The sequence below is a fragment of the Polyergus mexicanus genome, unplaced genomic scaffold (assembly GCF_030449975.1).
Source record: "Polyergus mexicanus isolate NDT 795.1 unplaced genomic scaffold, iyPolMexi1.0 SCAF_13, whole genome shotgun sequence".
Lineage (NCBI taxonomy): Eukaryota > Metazoa > Arthropoda > Insecta > Hymenoptera > Formicidae > Polyergus > Polyergus mexicanus.
The window spans coordinates 4,114,194-4,135,495 of record NW_027223333.1 but is presented as its reverse complement, the minus strand read 5'-3'; the positions used below and the strand labels follow the sequence as shown (position 1 = coordinate 4,135,495).

At 44.0% G+C, this 21,302-nt stretch overlaps 1 protein-coding gene and 1 long non-coding RNA gene across 2 annotated transcripts; one reads left to right on the top strand and one right to left on the bottom strand.

Annotated features, from left to right (window-relative positions):
* Positions 1-2,566: 2,566 nt before the first annotated feature.
* LOC138938862 (uncharacterized) lies at positions 2,567-3,233 on the top strand. The gene is made up of 3 exons (XR_011447765.1): positions 2,567-2,604; positions 2,726-3,035; positions 3,113-3,233. It is a non-coding gene; the product is annotated as an uncharacterized lncRNA (long non-coding RNA).
* A 9,094-nt stretch (positions 3,234-12,327) lies between these two features.
* Positions 12,328-18,787, bottom strand: LOC138938964 (uncharacterized). The gene is made up of 2 exons (XM_070306381.1): positions 15,503-18,787; positions 12,328-15,459 (listed from the first exon to the last, which is right to left on the bottom strand). The coding sequence occupies exons 1-2, from the start codon at positions 18,785-18,787 to the stop codon at positions 12,328-12,330; spliced, it is 6,417 nt and encodes a 2,138-aa protein (XP_070162482.1).
* Positions 18,788-21,302: the final 2,515 nt, after the last annotated feature.

Sequence of the window (21,302 nt, the reverse complement as noted above, 5' to 3'; positions counted from 1 at the left end):
AGTTGTCAAGTGCAGTATTGAGTTGATTATTGATAACTTCCAATTGTCGGTTAGAGCAATAAATTGCAATGTCGTCTGCATAATAGAGTATCTCTACTTCATCCGGCAACACTGTGTATGAAAGAGCTACATATAAATTGAATAGTAGAGGGCTCAATATAGAGCCTTGTGGAAGACCGATAGTAGTGGTTCGATTTTGCAAGTTAATGCCAGACGCGAAGCCAATAAGATCTCTACGAGCAACAAGCGAATTTATAAATTTTTGTACTTTTGAAGGAAGACCATACTTTTCCAAAAGAGCCTCAAGGATTTCCGGTCTAACCCTGTCAAACGCTCCAACTATATCCAGGAATACAACGCCTGTATATTTTCGGGATTTATTAGAAATATGAATATCTGTAGTCAGAGTGGCAATACTATCCACACAGGATAGCCCCTTTCTAAAACCAAATTGAGTATTAGACAGTATATAACAGTTCTCCGCCCACCATTCAATTCTCTTGTAGATAAGTTTTTCAAATAGTTTTAAGAAGTTGTTAGCAAGAGAGATGGGTCTGAGAGAGTCTCTGCGGCCCGGCTTGGGAATAAATACTACGAAGTACTCCGACCATTGTTTTGGAAAAAAGCTTTTGTTAAACATAAGATTGAACAATTTCAGAATATGGTTGTGTAATTCTGGTGGAAATTTTTTTATTATCCTGTTCGAGATCAGATCAGAGCCGGGAGAGGATTTAACTTTTAAAGTGGATATTGCTTCGTTATATTCGTGCTTCGAAAATGGAGTGAGAAGGAATTCTTTATTTACGACTGAGTCAATATTATGAATTGTTGATATGAAGTTGTGAAGATTGGGAACAGGTGTGAGGATTGGAGGAGACAACCTGTTGAAAGCCTCTGTAAATGACTCCACAGAGACAGAAGAATGCGGAGGGTTGTTTGAATTTCTATTAGAGAATGCTCTGATATATTTCCACACTGCAGTAATGGGAGTATTCATATTAAGTGAAGAGCAAAAGTCGCGGAAAGCTAATTTCTTTTTGTTTGCGAAGAATTTTTTTGCTTGTTTTCTACATTTTAAATATACCGAAAGACTTGAAGATGAAGGAGACTGTTTGAAATTGTGAAAAGTTTGATTTTTTTTTAAAATGATATCCCTACATTCGTCATCCCACCAAACAGTAGGGGGTTTTTTTCTGACGCTATTGGCAGGCAGCTTTCTAGCTCCAGCCCTAATCAACGAGCCATGAATAGCCTCAATTAAATTGTTGTAGTCCCTACTCAAGTCACCACAAAATCCACACTCCCTATCCACAGATTTAGAACATTCCAGTTGGAATGATTGCCAATCAACTCCTGACAGCGCAAATGAGGGACGTCCAAAGGATGGACTATTATTGATGTCCAAGTTTATATTGATTATGATAGGAAAATGATCACTTCCATAATTCTCTTCAAGGACTTCCCATAAGCACTTTGCAGCCATACATGAAGAGACTAGTGTTACGTCAAGGGCAGAAATGGCCGACATATCCAACGAAGACCAGGTGTAGTTACCGTCATTTAGACACGACAGATCAAGCTGAGAGATTGCTCCCTCCAATTTTAATCCCTCGGGATCAGGGCCGAGTATGTTAGAGGACCAAAGTGCGCTCTTCCCGTTTACATCACCACAGATGACTATGGGATTGAAGTTAGCGCAATACTGAAGAAGAGTGAGCCAAGCCTGCGGATCCGTATAGGGGTGGCTTCCGCCGCGAGGGGGGCTATAAAGAGAACATATATATATATGAATTTATTCGGTTCAAACCAAACCTTGCCCAGGATGTACTCTATATTGTTGCGGTCACAGGACGAATTAATTTTTTCATTTGTTATCCGCGAAAATATGAATTTATTGGAGATGAGAATTGCAACCCCACCTCCATGTCGATTACGATCACAAGAGTATAAGTCGTAATTATTAATGTTGGGGCGATATTGTTCGTCCAACCTTGTTTCACAAAGTGTAACTATGTCGATTCTATATTTGTCAAGCAAGAATGTGAGTTCGGGAATTCTTTTTTTCAGAGATCGACAATTCCATTGTAAGATATTAGTCATGGAATAGATTTAAGATGTTTCTTGCAACGGGAATAGAAGGAGGTTTCCCATTTGCGAAAGAATATCTGTATGAACGGATTTGATTGAAGAGAATTTATTTTGACATATATGAATCCAATTGTTTAGGATTTCCGAATGAGATGGGAGTGAATTACTTTGCTGTTTAATTCATTGTTGGCGCTGGAAGCAATAGGAAAATTAGAAAAAGTTTTGGATGGACCTGCTACAAGAACTGTTTTTGAATTGGATTGAAGAGGATAGTCTTTTTGTGTCGATCTAACCTCTATTTTCTTTTTGGGGGGAGGCATCACCTTAAATTGGTTATTTATAGAATTATGAGGATCGCTTTTAGGGGGGCCTCTTTCCCTTACCGTTGGGGTCGAGCTAGAACTAAAGTTCGAGTTTCTATCCCTGACAACCGCATCCGCGTATAACTTAGGAAGGGCATAGGGAATATATTCCCCCAGGGTAGGAAGAGGTACTCTGTATGGGGGAAATGGAGAAGTATGTGATACAGGGAATTGTTGTTGAAAATTGTTACTATCGAGCATAGAATTGGCTTCCAAGTATGATACATTTTGGTATGCCATAATTTTCTTTATTTTTCTTTGTTTCTGGAATATAGGACAAGAGTTAGAGGAGGCTTCATGTTCTGCGGCAGAATCCGGCAATTTATGTCTCGCGCAGTTTATGCAAGACGGCTTATCGGCCGTACATGCTTCATTGATATTATTATTGCAACTATGAGAAGAAGCTAGCTTACCACAACGCTGACATACTGCGTTCTTGTCCGAAGTTCGGCATATTCTAGCCACATGACCGAACCTTTGGCATTTTTGGCATCTTCTAACCTTTTCAACAAAAGGAACTAGGTGGAGTCTTTTCCCCATATATATTACCGAAGGAGGCACGGTAGTTGTTCTGAAACGAATTATGTAAGAATCAGAATCTATGTATTTAGTAGTATAAGTATTATCTTTATTTTGACTACGGAAGGGTTTTTTCATTCTAGAGGCATCGAAAGGTGGTTGCCATAAAATATTCCAATCAGGAGGAGGACGGATATTCCTGATTAACTCTTCCGGAGAATCATCGTCATCAACTCCCCGAATAATAAACTGTCTAATAACTTTATGGTTAGGTACATATGCTCAGTGTTGTTCTCGGGGACGCTTTTTTCGCGCATGCGCAGCGCAGTGGTAGAGAAATCCAGCGACGGCGTATATAGTTAGTATGCAGTGTGCACACAAGGGCAATTAGGCGCGAAAGTTTTGGTGGGTTCCAGAGGAGGCTAAGCATAGGCTAGGTAAATAATAATAAATAGATATTATTTTTTTATTAGTATGGAGAATAAAAACAAAAAAGGAGCCATTAAGAAAGAAAGACGTTTTGTTAATGCGTGGCTAGATGAAGATAATTTTAAAGGATGGTTGGCTCCCCATCCAACTGAAAATAAAGCTTTTTGCAATTTATGCAATACTACCATCAGATGTAGCAAAACAAATTTAATACGGCATTCGCAAAGGGCCAAACATATAGAACAAGTAAATCTTCAAAGCTCCGATCATAATAATAACAATGGTCTGCATAGTGATAAAGTTAAACGCGCGGAAATAAAATTAGCAGCATTTTTTTCGGAACATAATATTGCTTTTTATATTGCGGATCATTTAATTCCTTTATTTTTAACATTATCTCAATAGAGGTTCCATAGCACCCTTTTTCTTATAAACGTGACACATACCTAAAGGCCACATTTAATGCGCATGCGCGAAAAAAGCGTCCCCGAGAACAACACTGCATATGCTATCCATTTTTCTTCAGGAAAAATACTGTTACATTTTTCGTTAAAAACGTCACAGAACTTATTGGCTGAATTACCGTCAGAAAATGCAACAGAGAACTTATTTTTTCCTATCGTTTTCAGGTCAAAAGCAGATAAGAAGTTATCAATATATTTGGTTATACGTTTACCAAACGCGATGATACTGTAAGAGCCTGGATTCGATCTTCGATCAATATTAGAAGAGACGAAGGCAAGGTCGTCGATGTGTGTTTACATTTATGTTATTTTTTTCTTTGGCCTCAGAATCCTGTACCTGAGAGGAAGAGGAAAAAAGAGGCTTGTGAATAGTTTTTTCTATATGAACAATAAATGGAGGATTAATGTTTAAGCCATATTTATTTAATAGCCGAGGGTCCTCCTTCCCATGCATCACCAATGCCGATCTTTTAGGAGGAAGTGGACTTCTCAATAAGGATGACTGGCTTCTTTTCCGATTTCGGTATATAATTTCTCGAACCCTTTCAGCGACGTCATCGCTACTTAATTCCTCCTTAGATGAGGACGGATTCTGGGTAGCCTTATCTAAAGCATCGTCGATGGCAAAATCCATAGTTGGATCCATAGTTAGAGATGATAGTTACACGTGATATGTTAAATGCGTGTATGGGTCTTGTACGCAGCAAATGATTTGGAAAGATAAAATGGCCTACACCGCACTTACGTAGCGGCAAAATGTTGGAGCAGGCAAGAGCAAACCGGAGCAAAGCCGGCAACTCGGCAAACAGTGATACTTTTAGACTTTTAGACTGTTACTTGCACAATGCACACGATATGATACACAGAGTTAAGTGGAAAACTCTCGAAAATATTCAATGATGTTAACACCAAAAACTCAGATTTCAGAAACGATGTTCACTCGCCGAGAGAACAAGCCAGAATCCACCAAAAGCATATAATATAAGACATCTAGGAGTGTCAGCAGAATGCAGATAGCACTCGCCCACACCCCTACACCGCGTCCTGAGACCATTCATCAAAATAAAATCATCTAAAACAGACAGTCACCACATCAACATACATTAAGAAGCTTGTTGTTAATTATATAATTTATCAATTCTCCATGGATAATCAGTCACCGCAGACTTGTGCACTCTCCCCACTTGCACCTCCGGCGATCCATCAGCTGCAACTTCGCTCTTTAGTTCGCAGTAAGGGCTCGAGCACCTCATCGAGATCGACTAACCTCTCCGCTCGACACTCGTCACATGCTGACAAATCCAACATGGCGGTGTCAAGTAAAAAGGAGCGACTCCCCAAACTGAACGCTCGCAGAGTGCGCCAGCCAATCCCGTGCGCCCATTAGTCTTTGTTTTATTATATGAGCAGTATAGAATGTTTAACATATTTGTTTCGTAGAATACCTCATGTGCAATATAAGCGACATATTTATACGACCATAATTTATAGTAACTATTGTTTTTTCATTGGCTTGGTTTTATTTAAATCTATGAATGGCCAAAAATGGTCAAAATAAGATTAATCATTTAGTCGAGTTAATAGAACGTATCTCCTATCTTAATTGATACTCTCTGAGTCAAGCAACTTGTTACCTCAGAATACTAATAAATTACACTCTAAGCCATCATTATAATAAATCAGCAAGACAAAACAAAGAGGCATCTTTAGAATTAAAATTATTATTCTTACACTGCTCAAATTCATATATCTCCTTCATCAATAAGCTGCTCCAATCATCTCATGCCAGTCGTCAGGACTCGCAAACAATGTATAATTCAAGCACAATAATACATTACCGTTGGCTCGCCTTAAATCCAATTGCCAGCATCGTCCTGCCTCAATTCAAAAATAAATCCCAGTCATCTGAAGATATTTACCAGATCAAAATTCAATGGTATTGACCATGTCAGGCTTTATTCTCAATAGGAGACTCATGGCCTCTATCCTTGACAAAATCATTCCGATAAAACAGATTGTTCACGAATTCAAACTTGCACCAAAAATAAAACAATAGTAAATTCGTAGAAGACGATCGTCCATTTCACGTCCTTGTGACGTCATACGATACGACGTGGCTCCAAAGGCCTTCCGACATATTGAATTTTATACGCCCATACAAGATCGATATATTAATACTTAGATATAATTATAAACACTGCACAGAAGACAAAAGCACCTTTAGACATTAATTATTATACATATTCACAAATTTGGGAGTCGCTCCGGGGCCCAGACTAAGTCACACACCGCATTTACTATATCCTTAGCAAGATTCTTGGTTCTCTACGACCGCCATTACGCGCACACCTCGTGGCACAATTAATATTCAGCTTAATAATAATAAGTTAAAGTTGGAGCAAAAAATTTTTATTGCATCAATCGACGCAGAATCCTTTAAAACGTATTTCGGCACACTTTTTTCTTCGATTTAAGCACTTTAAAGTCACTTTACTCCAGAATGTCGGAGCACCGATCTGTCAGTGGACTTAGTCTCAGTCCCGTCCCGGAGCGACCCCCCGTCCCGGAGCGACCCGATTTCATCTTAACCTTTTTTTTTGTTTAGCGTAGGGGGAGAAAAATGCCTTCTGCACCGTACCCCGGGCCGGTCCCGGGGCGTGTGCGGGACTTGCACCCGCTAAAAAACTCCCCCTTTAACGCGACATACCGCTGGACCAAGAGTCAAAGTGTCGAAGACCTACTATGCATCTGAACTTTCGGCACTTCAACAGTCCTAACTCCCCCCCCGTAATCATTCAGTATTCCTCCGCCACCTCCCTTTTAAAACGCCCCCCATCCCTCCCCCCCCCGGACTCCTGCCCGTCCCAACCACCCTCCATTGTACATGTATAAATTGTGTGTGTGTGTGTGTGTATGTGTGTATGTGTATGTATATGTATATGTATATGCATGTGTATAAGTGTGAGTGTGTGTGTACATATGTGTATATATATATATAAATTTATATGTATAAGTATAAACCCAGAGACCCAGAAAATAGGCTTAAGCTCGATACAAGCTCAAGGCCCAAGCCCACCCTGGATGCTATAATTGGTATTACGTTAATTTAAATTAGACTAAGTTAAATTCGGAAGGTAAATAAACCAACAAACCACTTCAAATCTAACCGATTAAACAAATTACATTATTGAAATTAAATTAAAGAAATAAGAGATAAACCCCCCCCCCTTCTTTCTCTTCTTTCAGAGGAATCACGATGAGCATTTAGCGACATTACTATTACAATGTTCGGATCCCTCGCGTAGAAAAATCCGATAGCGGAGGAAAACATACCACCACCCCAACGTGCTGAAGACATACAACCACAAGGACGCTTGGACAGTGTGATCATCCCAGCCACCAATGATGACCCAGGTAACAATCCCCCATGCGCGTGCGTCGATCGACGTGTTACCAATCGGAGTCCTCCTCCCCCGGGAAAAGTCGGAGGGAGGCCACTCTCTCTCGGTTTCTCTCTTCGTCCTCTCTCTCTCTCATAGTTCTTTCTACGAACGCTGAAAAGGCGTTCCAATTTGCCTCCGTCAGACATACCGCCTCGATCACATCCCCCAAGGTAAAGTCTCTAGCTAGTTTCAATGTTTCCCTAAGACTAATCCTTTCGGGATCCCAAGCAGGGCAATCTCTTAACGTGTGGTAAACATCATCCGGGTCTTCGCCACAAAGGTCGCAACTAGTGTCAGGTCTCTTGCCAATACGGAATAAATATTTACCAAAGCAGCCGTGTCCAGTAAAGATTTGCGAAAGATGGAAGGTCATGCCGCCGTATGAACGCGCCAGCCATGCCTCCATCCACGGGACAATCGCCATCTTCGTAAACTCACCTGGTGTATTTGGTTTTTCCAAAAGTTCCCGCCAATCCTCGAGCATCCTGTATTGTTCTTCTTCTTTAATTTGTTTAACAATATCCTTGGTTAAGGTTTCATCTTCCTTATGTCGCGCAATCCTATCGTATATGTTTTTCCGAGCCGAGGCCATGAGGCGTATAGGCGGGAGGCGAGCCAACAGTAGTGCCGCGTTATACGATACTGTACGGTATGCAGATATCACCCGTTGCGCTACTAATCGCTCAATAGGGAACAATAGTCTCGACATTCTGTTTACCATTAGGACGTCGCCCCATACCGGTGCGCCGTAAAGAACAATTGACATGATAACGCCCGCATATAGTCTCCTGCGTTTTTCGTCTGGACCTCTTAAATTGGGCATTAAGCGATTTAGGGCCTCTACAGCTTTATTTGTTTTTTCTATTATGTATTTAACGTGGCTATTAAAATTCCATTTATTGTCTACCATAATACCAAGGTATTTTATAGCGGGTTGGAAAGGAATGGATGTATCGCCAATTAGTGTATCCATCGGGAGTTCTCGGATACCTCTTGGGTGGAATAGGGTAGCTTCTGTTTTATTTGAGGCTACTTTTAATCCTAAGCTCTGAATATAATTCACAACGCGTGTAGCAAACACCCCGGCTCTAAGTCTGGTGTGTTCTATATCATAACCACTAACAACGACAAGAGTGTCATCCGCGTAACAAAGAATCTCGCACAATTCCTCTTCTTCGGCAAGATCCAACACACCGTCGAACGAAATATTCCACAATATTGGCCCAAGGACCGACCCCTGCGGGACACCTGCCTCCATGGTTTTTCTATGATGCCTTCCATCCGATCCGACATATTGAATAATCCTATTGGAAAGATAAGAGTCTATGATCCTTCCAATGTACAATGGAAAACCCTTTCGTTCTAACTCGCGTCTTGTTACCCGCCAGGGAATACTGTTAAAGGCGTTCTGAATATCTAGGGATACAACGATAGAGAAACCTCCCAGTCCTACGATGTCACCAGTGATATCTCCAAGCCGTCTAAGCGCATCACATGTGGAGCGACCTTTACGGAAACCGAATTGATTTGGTGAGAGATCAGATTCAGGATGTTCTTCTTGCCACGAGAGAATTCTTTTCACTAGTATCCTCTCAAAGGCTTTCGAAATCTCGTCTATCAGGCAAATAGGTCTTACCTTAGGAATTGCGATAGGATTCAATTCCGAATGTCCCCCCTTAGGTATCAGCACAAGATTGGCAACTTTCCATTGAGTTGGGAATTCGCCTTTTTCCATACATAGATTAAAGATAAACCCTATCCAGCTTAGTATCTCTTCAGTTACCATTTTCCAGAGCCCGAGTCGAAAGCCGTCCGGGCCCGGGGCCTTAGAAGCAGGAGATGTTATTCTCTTTATAGCCCTATACACTTCTCCTGGAGTGATCGCATATTCATCAGACCATGCAAGTTCCGACCAATCCCTGTACGTTACAACCTCAGTGTTCCTGGGGAATAAAGTATTTAGTAACCTGTCTAGGATGTCTGGTTCTAACAGTTCCGTAACTCCCGGGGACGAAGTCCTAAGTTTCTTAAATACAATTTTATAGGGCAAACCCCATGGATCACCGTTAATTGTATCCAGGAGTTCTTGCCACGCAAGCGATTTAAGTTTATTGATTTCCGCGCGCAGTTCTTTCCGCTTCCTCTTATATATTAATCCTAATTCCGCAGTGACCTCGGGTAGACGCTTCCTCTTCCTCGCTTTTTGTAAAAGACGTCTGGCGTGCAGGCAATCCGCGCGCAGCCGGTTCACCGAGTCCTGCCACCAGTACGCCTTCTGACGAGGCTTTTTAGGACCCATTCTTAAAGAGGCTGTATCGCAGGCTTCCTCCATGGTACGATCTAACCAATTGACCATTTTATTAATATCACCTTGTTCTTCAGGCTTAGGCCCTCCACCTCTCCATATCAGTACGGCAGTAAAGAGGTCCTCGTCCAACTTCCTGTTGCTCCACCTGCGTTGCACCGATCTGCTTGGTGATATTTCCGGTTTAATTGTGTAGATGTTAAACTCGATGTAGAGATGGTCGGAAAGGGATTCCATATCTTCCCTAACCCGCCAATCACTTATTAGCTGGAAAATGTCCGAGGAACTCCACGTGAGATCAATTATTGAACTTCCTTGAGGTCGTACGCATGTGGGCGCGTTACCAGTGTTAATGATCCTGAGATCTCTCTCAGTGGCCCAAGCAGTTAGAGCAAGACCTTTACTGTCTGTGAATCCGGCATTCCAGAGACTCGCCTTGGCGTTGAAGTCGCCGCCTATAATGATTTTTTCAGTACGGTACGCTAAGAATGTCGAGACGTCATCAAGGATACTATTGAACTCCCTAGGGCTCAATCTAGGGGAAATATAGATGCATACGATAAGGTACGGTCCACAATGTACCCCCACAAACTGCGGGCCTTTTTTAGCTAAAGAGGCCTTCATCCTGGTGTAATTGGGATCTGTGAAAATGGCGGCCCTTCCATCCTCGCTAACGAACCAATTGTCAGCTGTCGGTATGAAATTTGGTTCCGAAACTAGTAAAATTCCAGCACCTAGTTCCCTAGATTGATTAATTAAAAGGTCTAGGGAGGGCTTACTCCTGTTGATGTTAGCCTGGAGCACTTTTACCCGCATGTTCCTGACGAAGGACCCGCTTTTAATGCAGACTGTTCGGCAGAAGTAGTCGTCCTGAAATTTGTTCTCACTTTGTTAATTTTATATTCCGCATTACACAGATTCGATCCTAGTTTATGGCAGGGGTTCTTGTTTTCTGACGCACAGAGTTTACAAAAAAGTGGTCGACTGCACTGTCGAGCCAGATGTCCCGTTTTCACCGCATTTAAAACATAAACCGCTATAGTCCTCCTTTGTTGGACAAGCGAGTCTCACGTGGCCAAACCTCCAGCATTTGAAGCACTGAACGGGTCTGCTTTCTAACAGATCCACTCTGGCCATCGTCCAGCCAATCTTAACATTCCTCATGTTGGCCAATTTTATGGCAGCACTTAGTGGGCATTAAGCCCAGGAGGAAAACAGACCGTTGTTCATAGGTCGAATAGGCCCTGCTTTAACCTCATCCTCGCTACACTTCCCATTTTGTGCAATTACGCATATAATCTCATCGATGGATACGGAGTCGTCAAGGCCGATTAACCGGATTTCACCTTTAATGGTGGGTCTTACCACTCTTGCCTGATCATGCAGAATGACTCTAAGCTTATCTACTAGAGCATTGGCCTTATCGACGCCATCCGGGTCCAGAACCTCTATCAATAAGCCACCGTTTGCCGCGCGCCTAATCTTGGTGGCCTTAATATCCAATTTATTCAAGGAGATGCCTTCTCTTGCCTTTTTAAGAACGTTGGCATAGGTAAGTTGCGCGTCGCGGCTGGTGATCAGGACTGCCGCGTTTTTAGGGGGTCTACGATTATCCCTAACATTATTAGGGCTTCTCTCATTGCCTGTTTTATAGTTGGAGGGTAAACTAACTCCATTTTGAATTTTCCTTGTCTCCTTAAGCTTCTTTTTATTGTTGACTGTTTTCCATTCTTCATTTCCTGAACTGATTCTGGTAATATCCCTATCCTTCTGCTCTTCGCCTCTAGTGATTTTCCTGGTAAATTCGCTTCTAGGGATGCTCGGGGGAGCCAGTCTGATGTCGGAGATTATCCTTGGTCGGTTTCTCGGCATCCGGTGGGTTCATCTTAACCTTTTTTTTTTTTTTTTTGCGAGAGGGGAGAAAATGCACACCTAACCACCCGGTGTGGCCAGGTAGTGTGGGACTTGCACCCACTAAAAACTCCCCTCCTTCGCGATCTCATAGGGACCGCTCAGTAATAGTAGTCAGAGCACCGAGTTCCTGTTTGCACATAGCTTCTCGACGCTCCAACCGGTCCTATACAATAAACTGCCTCCGTAACCAAACCGGCCTCCTTCATTTCCCAGCACCCTCCCTTCCCTCCCCAGGCTCCTGCCCTACCCTCCACCCTCCAGTTTCCTTAAGTTTGTGCATGTGTATGTGTCTGTGTGTGTTCGTATATGTGTGTGTGTATAAAAGAGAAACGTATGCCCCCAGAAATAACCCCAGAAATAACTTTAACTAAGTATCAAAACTACTCTAGAGTTTAATAATAATAATAACTACCCTGCAGCCCTGTAGCCCTGTGTACCCATGTGATTCTACTTTCCCTTCCCTCCCATCCCTCCCCCTACATAAAAACAAAGCTCCCGCTTACCATTACTAGTGCAATGTTGAGAACCTCGATTATCGGCCAGGAAATGAAGGAAAGATTATCGCCATCACGAATCAGCGGCCCCCACCTAAGGAATGAACTACATGCGAGTCCATACGGAACTCCCTAGACTCCCCATATAGTCATTCACCACCAATCGCAAATAACGAATACTATGTCACTAGCTACGTATACATATAACACCCCTCTGTGGATAACAGGGAGATTAAATTAATAATCGATCACTGACCAACCACCAAGTATAACATAAATATATACATGCGATTCGGGAGGTAAAGCCAGTCACCAATCCGAGTCTTCATTCTCCGGGAGAAATTGGACATTACCCGCTCTCTCACGACGCCTTTCTTCTTCTTCCTTTTCTCTCATAATTTTCTCAACAAAGGTAGAGAAAACAACCCAGTTGACCTCCGGGCATCCCAAAACAGATTCGAGAACATCCCCCAGAGAAAAATCTCTGTCCAGTCCTAAGCTCCTCTTAAAGCGTATCCGCTCAGGGTCCCAGGCCGGGCAGTCTCTCAATGTATGATGTACGTCGTCGACCTCACCGCAGAAATCGCAGGTATCCTCCCGCCTACCTATACGATGGAGATACTTCGCGAAACAGCCGTGTCCGGTTAAAATCTGTGTTACATGAAACGCCATTCCGCCGTAATTGCGATCCAACCAACTTTCCATCCTAGGGATAATGACCAATTTAGTGAATTCCCCAGGAGTGTTGGGGCGTTCCAACTGAGTCCGCCAGTCGTTCACCAATAACGCCTGTTCCTCATCCCTAATTAAATTACCAATATCCCTAGTAAAATTACCGCTCATCTTGCTTTCCCTGGTCCGTTCGTAAATCCGTTTACGCGCCCTCGCCAAAAGATGGACCGGCGGTAATCGAGCCAGCAACAGGGAGGCATTCGTCGACACTGTACGGTATGCCGAGATGACTCGTTGCGCAACGGAACGCTCTAAACTTATCAGCGCAGGGAGCAATTTGCTCCTACTTAGTGCATCGCCCCAAAGTGGCGCTCCGTACAAGATAACCGAAAACACCACGTTGGCGTATAAGCGGCGCCTCTTTTCATCCGGGCCTCGCAGATTTGGCATTAGTCGATTAAGGGCACGGATCACTCGTCCGGTTTTCTCGACTACATACTTGAAGTGCTGACTAAACGTCCAACGCACATCGATATATATACCCAAATACTTAATGGATTCCGAAAATTGGACAAGCACATCCCCGATCATTATAGAATCCGGCAGGTCCTGGGCACCTCTTCCACGAAAGAGGATAGCTTCGGTTTTGTCTTTAGCTACTTGCAGGCCTAATCCATTTATGAAATTGGTGACTCTAGTGATAAAAACGCTAGCTTTAAGAGATACATTTCTTAGGTTACTACCATTAACAATAATCAATGTATCATCCGCATAACATAGTATATCGCAGTCCGGTTCGTCCTCCGCTAAATTTAGGACCCCATCAAAGGCGATATTCCATAAGAGTGGGCCAAGCACAGAGCCCTGAGGCACACCCGCCTCCACCTTTCTAGTATGTTGTTTACCATCAGCTCCGATATATTGAATTGTCCTGTTCGACAAGTAGGAATCTATGATCCTTTGGATATAGACAGGAAAGCCCTTGCGCCTCAGGGCCCTACGAATGACCCTCCACGGAATGCTGTTGAACGCATTTCGGATATCTAAGGAGACCGCTATCGCGTAGCGACCCTCCTCGACCGAGGTAGAAACAATATTTTTCAATAAGAGGAGAGCCTCGTTCGTAGATCTACCTTTACGAAATCCAAACTGACCCTCCGAGAGGCCAGATTCATCGTGGTCCGCTTGCCATTGCACCATTCTGGCCACCAAAATTCGCTCGAACGCCTTGCCTATTTCGTTCAGTAGGCAGATAGGCCTAACCTTAGGAAGACCGACCTCGATGTTAGTGATTCCTCCCGCCTTTGGTATAAGTGCAAGGTTGGCACGCTTCCATTCTTCAGGGAATTCGCCCTTGATCAGGCAGATATTGAAAAGGTGCTCCACCCATCCTAGGATCTCATCCGTTGCGCATTTCCAGATCGCGAGGCGAATACCGTCAGGGCCGGGGGTCTTCTTAGAGGAAGTTGACGACTTCTTAATTGCATTGAAGACCTCTGCACTAGTGATGTTCCAGTCCGCGGACCAAATAAAATCCGGCCAGTTCCTAATAGGATCTGGTAGTTCATTCCCAGGGAAGAGCGAGTCCAGTAGTCTTTCCAAGGTATCTGGATCCAGAGTCTCCGTGAGACCAGGTGCTGCCGTTCTGAGTTTACTCAGCACTATTCTATATGGGAGTCCCCAGGGATCTCCATCTATGGATTCCAATAATTCCTGCCAAGCCGCCGACTTAAGCCTGCTAATTTCGGTGCGAAGATCCTTACGCAGCTTCTTATATATGGCACCCAGTGCCACAACTTCCTCTTGCGCACAGCTTCTTCTCCTTTTTGCCCGTTGCCAAGAACGCCTCGCACGCAGGCATCTGCGACGGATAACTGCCACAGAATCTTGCCACCAATAGGCTTGACTCTTGGGTGACCTAGGTCCAATTCTTATAGCAGCAACATCTAAAGCCTCCACGATAATGTGATCCAGCCACTTCGTCATCCTCGATATACTGGAACTGCCCTCATCCCCGGGACCCAAGCCCCTCCAAGTCAGAACCGCCATAAATAGGTCCCTATCGAACCTCTTGATGTTCCACTTCCTTAAGATAGTTTTGTTCACTAGCGTGTTTGGGCGACTTGTACCAACAGAGAAGGAAATATACAAGTGGTCAGAGAGCGATTCCAGCTCATCCCTGACGCACCAATCGCCAATCGAGGGAAACAAATCCGGAGAAACCCAGGTCAGATCAACAATTGAACTGCCCTGGGGACGGACACATGTGGGACTATCGCCGGTGTTCGCGATCCTTAAATCCCTTTCCGCGGCCCATCTAGTAAGGAGCAGTCCCCGACCATCGTTAGCACTAGCTCCCCATAAATTCGCCTTGGCGTTAAAATCGCCAGCAATAATTATCTTATTAGACCGGGATGATAAGACGACAGAAATCTCGTCTAACACCGAGTTAAATTCTCTCAATCGGAGACTAGGAGGGACATAAACCGATACTACAAAATAAGGACCACAGCTTATTGCGACAAAGTTTGTCCCAACGCCAGCAAGGCTGCATCTGAATTTGATCCGCTGTGGGTCCACGAAAACAGCCGCATTTCCTTCGGGACTGATGAACCAGTTATCATTATTCGAAGTACGATTCAGTTCAGATATCAGCAGTAAGCCAGCCCCATACTCTCTCGCTTGATGGAGGAGCAGGTCCAGAGAAGGTTGGCTCCGGTTAACGTTGGATTGTAGAACCTTCATGTTCATCAATTTCCATCCGGCGACCTTGGGAAGGGATATTTGTCCCAATCACTTTATTGGTCCTGACCCTGTCAGGATTACGCGCCGCAGCGCAAAAGCCGGAGCCAATCCTATGATTGGGGTCCTTTCCCTCGGCTTGGCAGATCTTACAAGATGGTGGCTTGTTGCATCCTCTAGCCGCATGTCCAGTACCACCGCACCTGAAACATAGCTTGCTAAAATCTTCTTCTGCTGTACAGGCAAATCTGACATGACCGAACTTCCAACACCGAAAACATTGGACCGGTCTAGACTCTAATAAGTCAACTCTGGCTAAGGTCCAACCTATCCTGACCCTTTTGTTGCTGGATACATTAATCGCTGCACTCAAAGGGCACTGAGCCCAGACTGTAAAGAGTCCGTTGTTCATAGGTCGAATCACACCGACCTTAACTTCTTCCCTGCTACACCCTCCATCCCGCGCTATAACGTATGCCACTTCTTCAGCCGAAATTGAGTCGTCTAACCCAACTAAGCGGATTTCACCTTTCATGACCGGTCTCGCCACCTTTGCCTGGTCCTGGAAGACCTGGCGCAATTTTTCAGCCAGGGCGTTAGCCCTTGCAGAATTTTCTGGGCCCATTACCTCTATAATTGTGCCTCCATTAGCAGCCTTCCTAATTCTTGTTTGATCAATCTTCAGCTCCGTAAGCGAGACAGCCTCACGAGCCTTCTTAAGAACCCCCGCGTACGAGGAGTCATCGCCATACTTGGTGATCATAACCGCAGCAGTTGTTGGCGGTCTACGAGTTGAGAAAACCCCTCTCTTATTGGTCACTCCGGCTTGTCCTCTCTTCGAGTCCACTACATCTTTAGGGCGGGATAAGGAAGGGTAACTTTGCTCCTTATTTCCTCTAGGTTCCCTACCTCTTTCACGCTTAGAGACCTCCTTCCAATTTCCGTATCTGCCTTCATCATCTCTTTCCGGTGACCGGCCGGTCCTCGCCTCCTCTCCTGTGCTTCTCTGGGTTATTCTAGAAGGGACCAACTGTACATTGGAGATAATCCTGGGCTTAACCCTAGGTGTACGTTGGGGTAACGGCTTCTCTTTTTCTTTCTCTTTCTGCGCCTCATTTCTCGTCTTGCTATCTTCGGCTCTATTCTTCCTCAACCCCGCACGGACCCCAGTTAAATCCCTCCTTTGTCCCCTGATTGGCGTGTCGGTAAACCAATCTTTTTTCTTTTTTTCAGGTTCAACAGCATCAGCAGCGGACAGCAGGAGACCAAAGGCTCCACCCCCGGGTTCCTGGGATCCAGTCACAGGGGAGCTCACCTGTCCACTTCCAGAGAAAGGTAAGTCAGTAGCGGGTAACTCCTCAACGTCCTTTTCTCCTCTTAGCTCCTGTATTGCTCTTCTAGCCTCATATTCGGCAAATCTTTGCCTAGATCTAGCTTTCTTGTTATCCTCCTCAGCCTCATCCCTTCTATCCTCAGCTTCTTCCAACCTACGTTTAAGCTCAGCAATTTCATTGCGGAGTTCATTAAATTGCCCTTTCATCTCGTCCATTTCCCTTTTCCTAAGGACCTCTTCGAGTTTCATCCTATCCATTTCAGCTAGCAACTCCTTATTTTTCATCTTGAGGAAGGTTGGGTCTCCTGTTGCTTCCGCCTTGAAGATCAGTGTGTTAATGACCTCCTTTGCCCGCTCAATTTCCTTCCTCATCCTACCGCTAATACCGCCCTGCAGGTTTTTACTTTTAGACCTCATGCGTTCTACACTAACAAGGCAGTCTAACCCCATCGCACCAGCATTAACGGCACTCATGGCCCTTAAGTCCATTGGTGCAAAATCCAGCCCTTCTTTTTCTTCCTCAGATGAGATCAAAATGCTAGCCTCCGCTTTATTTCTAGCCTTCAGACTTCCTCTGGGGACTTTCCTGCTACTACCTTTACTGCTTTGGTCGATACTACGTTCGGATTCGGTTGACATACAGCTCCCACTAGATGTTACATCCGCAAGCGGCTTCTTCTTCGCAGCCCTTCTTTTCCTTAGTGCGATCGACGAAGTCCCACCGGAGACGCTGTCTCTCTCGTCTCCACTCGGAGTAACAGCCTCCGGGGAGGCTTTAGCCTTTCTTTTTGGCTTCCCTCCGCTAATAGCCAGGTTCCCCGTGGCCGGTGTCACAGCCTCTTCACGAGTCATCAGCGATCCTCCAGCCATCTGGTCTCTCGTTGGTGACGTCAGGCAGTCAACGAACGCAAGCTCCAAGGGATCCCTCTCATCTCCATCCATACCTTCGGCGGTAGCTATTAAATTCTCACTGCCCGTCGTCAACAGTTGAGAAGGCCCTAAGCTCGATGAAGACGAGTAGGTTCCAGGGACCGTAGAACCTAAACGCCTGTCACTGGGGCTCCGAGACCCCTGCGGCGGTAAGTTTATCTTCGATTCTTTTTCCATTTTCATGCGGGTTGTCTTAGTTTGGTTTTTTAGTCGGGGTAACCTTCCCCTAGGACGGCTGGTGTCTCCACACCTTCGAGCCCGTCCCGCTCGATTCCAAGTCTCCTGGTCTCCCCTGAGATCCTCCAACGGGACGAGACTGGAGAGAGCTGTTTCGGCGGCAACGTCCAGCTCTAAAAGATCCACAGATTTCTCTATAATCTTTTCCTGCGTAAGATCAATCGATTCTCGTATCCGATTTATTTCGTCTATTAAGGTGTCTTGACCAGCTGTATGTTCCTCCTTAGATCTAACAGGTGCTGAGTCGATCGCAAAGGACAGGTCAAAATCCAGTTTTCCAACAACCATATCCTCCCCGCGGATCACACCGGGGGATCCAGTGGCATGGGTTCTACATTTTTCCTGCTGTTCATCGTCGTAGAACCCTTGATCAAACAGGAGAGATCTGAGCGTGTCTAGCTCCAAGTGTCGGTTCACCAGCTCTGATTGCAACATCTGTATTTGATCTCTCTGATTGTCTACCTTGGCCCAGAGATATCTACGGGCACGTTCTAGTTTGGCCATTTTAACACATAGCTCCCTAGTGTAATCAGTGATACCTTCAACCACAAGTCGAACTTTTTTCCTACAGTTCAAAGGTAAGTTGTCTTCAAAAACCGTTATTTCCTTTAAGATTTCAATAAATTCTTCTTCGGGGTTCCAACCCTCCGCAGTTAAGGTATTCGACGCCGACCCGCCGTTACTCTTCATTGGTTCTTGATCGGCAGCCAAGAAATCGTTTATCACTGCTTCATACGGCCCTGCGTATGATGACGACGGGGGAGGGTCAGGGACCATAACCCTACTCCCGCCGAGACCTGGGGATTCCGATTTCCCCTGGCCTGGTACGTCAATATCATCTAATTTGCTATTCATGGTTTATCTTATACTTATACTAAATTTGATTGACCAAATCTTCCAATTCTGCTGCATGCTCAGTTCAGTCTATAATTCTGGGATAAAGTTCCCCAGATCTTGGGGGAAAATCTCATTTTGGGAGATAACTCTAGTGAGTTCCCAATCTATAAGTTACAAGTTCCAGGTTGCTAGTAACTTTTCTAGTGTTAAACCCGCCGCCATAGTCGCCCACCTATCTACAAGATTTACCCGCGACACGTGAGGATCAACCACTAGTTTCGAGATGCCCGAGTTGTTATAGGGGTTTAAAGATGGTTTGATCTCTGTTTATTTACAATATTTCAACGCTCCTGTCTACTCGAAGCAGTTATTTCTTTCTACCTTAATATGAGCATATGCCAAGGAAGTGCAGTTCAGGCTTCTTTTATTGAAAGGTATCGCGACTATTCCACCCTGCGCCGCACCCCGAGCATCCAAATCACTTGCTCAGTACCAGTATGCAACTATGAAATCTTTATATACGCATCTAAAGGTAGCATATCTTATTTACATCGCGCACAATCGGTGCGCCCTATTATGCACAGGAAGGCCCAGGAAGACCCAGGAAGACCGCACGGACCCACGCAGCGTGCTCATCACGCTCCATATATTCCATTGCATATCACTTGATATCTTTTATATCTTACGCCAAGATTATAATGCCATCGGGCCAGGTTCTCACGCCAGACCGCTATCAGCCTTCTGTAGTATCTTTACATTTTTATATTAATTAATTAATTAATTAATTAATTTCAATATATTTATTTACAGGTAGCAGTTCTGCCCCCATCGTTCCGAATAAGCTTCCATGCGTCCATGCCATCTCCCGGGGCCCCCCAGCGCTAAGTTCAGTTGTCGGTGGTATGATAATCGCTCCAGGTGAACATGCAGGTCTTCTCAATTTTCAAGAATTTCAGACATTAATATAGGCTACTAAATGGTGTATACACTAAGCCTGCGCATCTTAACACTTATAGATTTTCTAATTCTAATATATACTTAAGTAATTATTTAAACATTATAGAATGCAGCATAGTATAACGATCCTGTTACTACTAATTGAATGTCTCATTACCATCTCACAGGCACGCACACATTGCATTATAAGTATGTAATATATACAAAACCTATGTACGTACCCGACAGGCTTTGGTGTTGCCATTGAGGGTATCTCATCCGCTCAATTTAAGGGACAAATATAAATAAGTAAGTAAGTTCGACTCTATAACCTGCTGTTTTTAATAAGGGTCTATATATTATATCCGCGGTCTTTATTCCTTGGTGTCAACCTCACTCCTCCTACCATCATACTTGGGAACTGTATCACAGCACACATTGTAATTGAGCCTCGATCTGAAGAAGGGCACGCTTCGCCCGAATTACTCATGTTATATGTTATAATCTATGTACGCACCCGATGGGCTTCGGTAACTCGAGGTCCCTCCATCCGATGACTTTTAGGGGGAAATAATTTCACTCAATCATGAATATTCCTTTATTTACAATTTATCAAGGAGTTCACAGTTTAGGGTGAGCAATATTAATTTGTTTACTACTTCTCCATCACCGTTATACTTGGGAATTTAATCCCGACACACACACATCAACAAACATGTTTTCAGCATTTCACTGATATAAAATACAAATACTATCAAAAGTTAGACATTTACTGTTACTCTCATTAGGCCATCATTTAACTCCGTTTTATCTAGCCGCCCTTTTTGCTCAGCATTGGCAGTCTTATTATAATATAATCAACTAAGTAAATAAAGCTGTTGTTCGTTTATTTTTCATTTAGCTTACATATTCCCTTTTGAATAATGTATTCAATATCACTCGGGTTGATTTAAGATCTGCACGCGCGAGTAGTGCGCCCGAGGGCACGTCACACTCCAAGAGTGTAACACCCCGCGTGTAGCCCTGGGACCCCATTTACTCCCTCCTACTTAATTATATGATTACTCGTCAAAATAAGTAATATCCCGATCTAAATTACACTTTCTATTCACTATTCTGTGAGTTATATTATTAAGCTCACATCTCCACTTAGTCTCCTTTATCAATGATATTTACATACATTCAAACTTCCTACATTCACTCAGCATAAACGTCGTCCGCGCCTATACTATATCATTCTATATAAGTATTATCCAAATACACATCTATACAGATTGTACTCAATACCCGCTGGCACACAATAGCCACAATATCAGCGAGCTCCAGATTCACCCCGCATCTCAGTAGCGTGCATTAGTCTCGGCTAAAAATTATCATATAGAATTATCATACAACGTTACCTAACCGACTTTTGCAGTCTCTCGAGTGGACAAGCACCCACATCGCCACTTAAGCCCTACTCAAAGTTATTAATGTTAATTTCATTAATATCAACAGTCAGCGACTGTCTTCCAATATTGATTTACCCGCTGCACAGTATTTACCGTGTACATCAGGCAAATCCACATAGCCCAATTCACCTTGGTGCACTTAATTT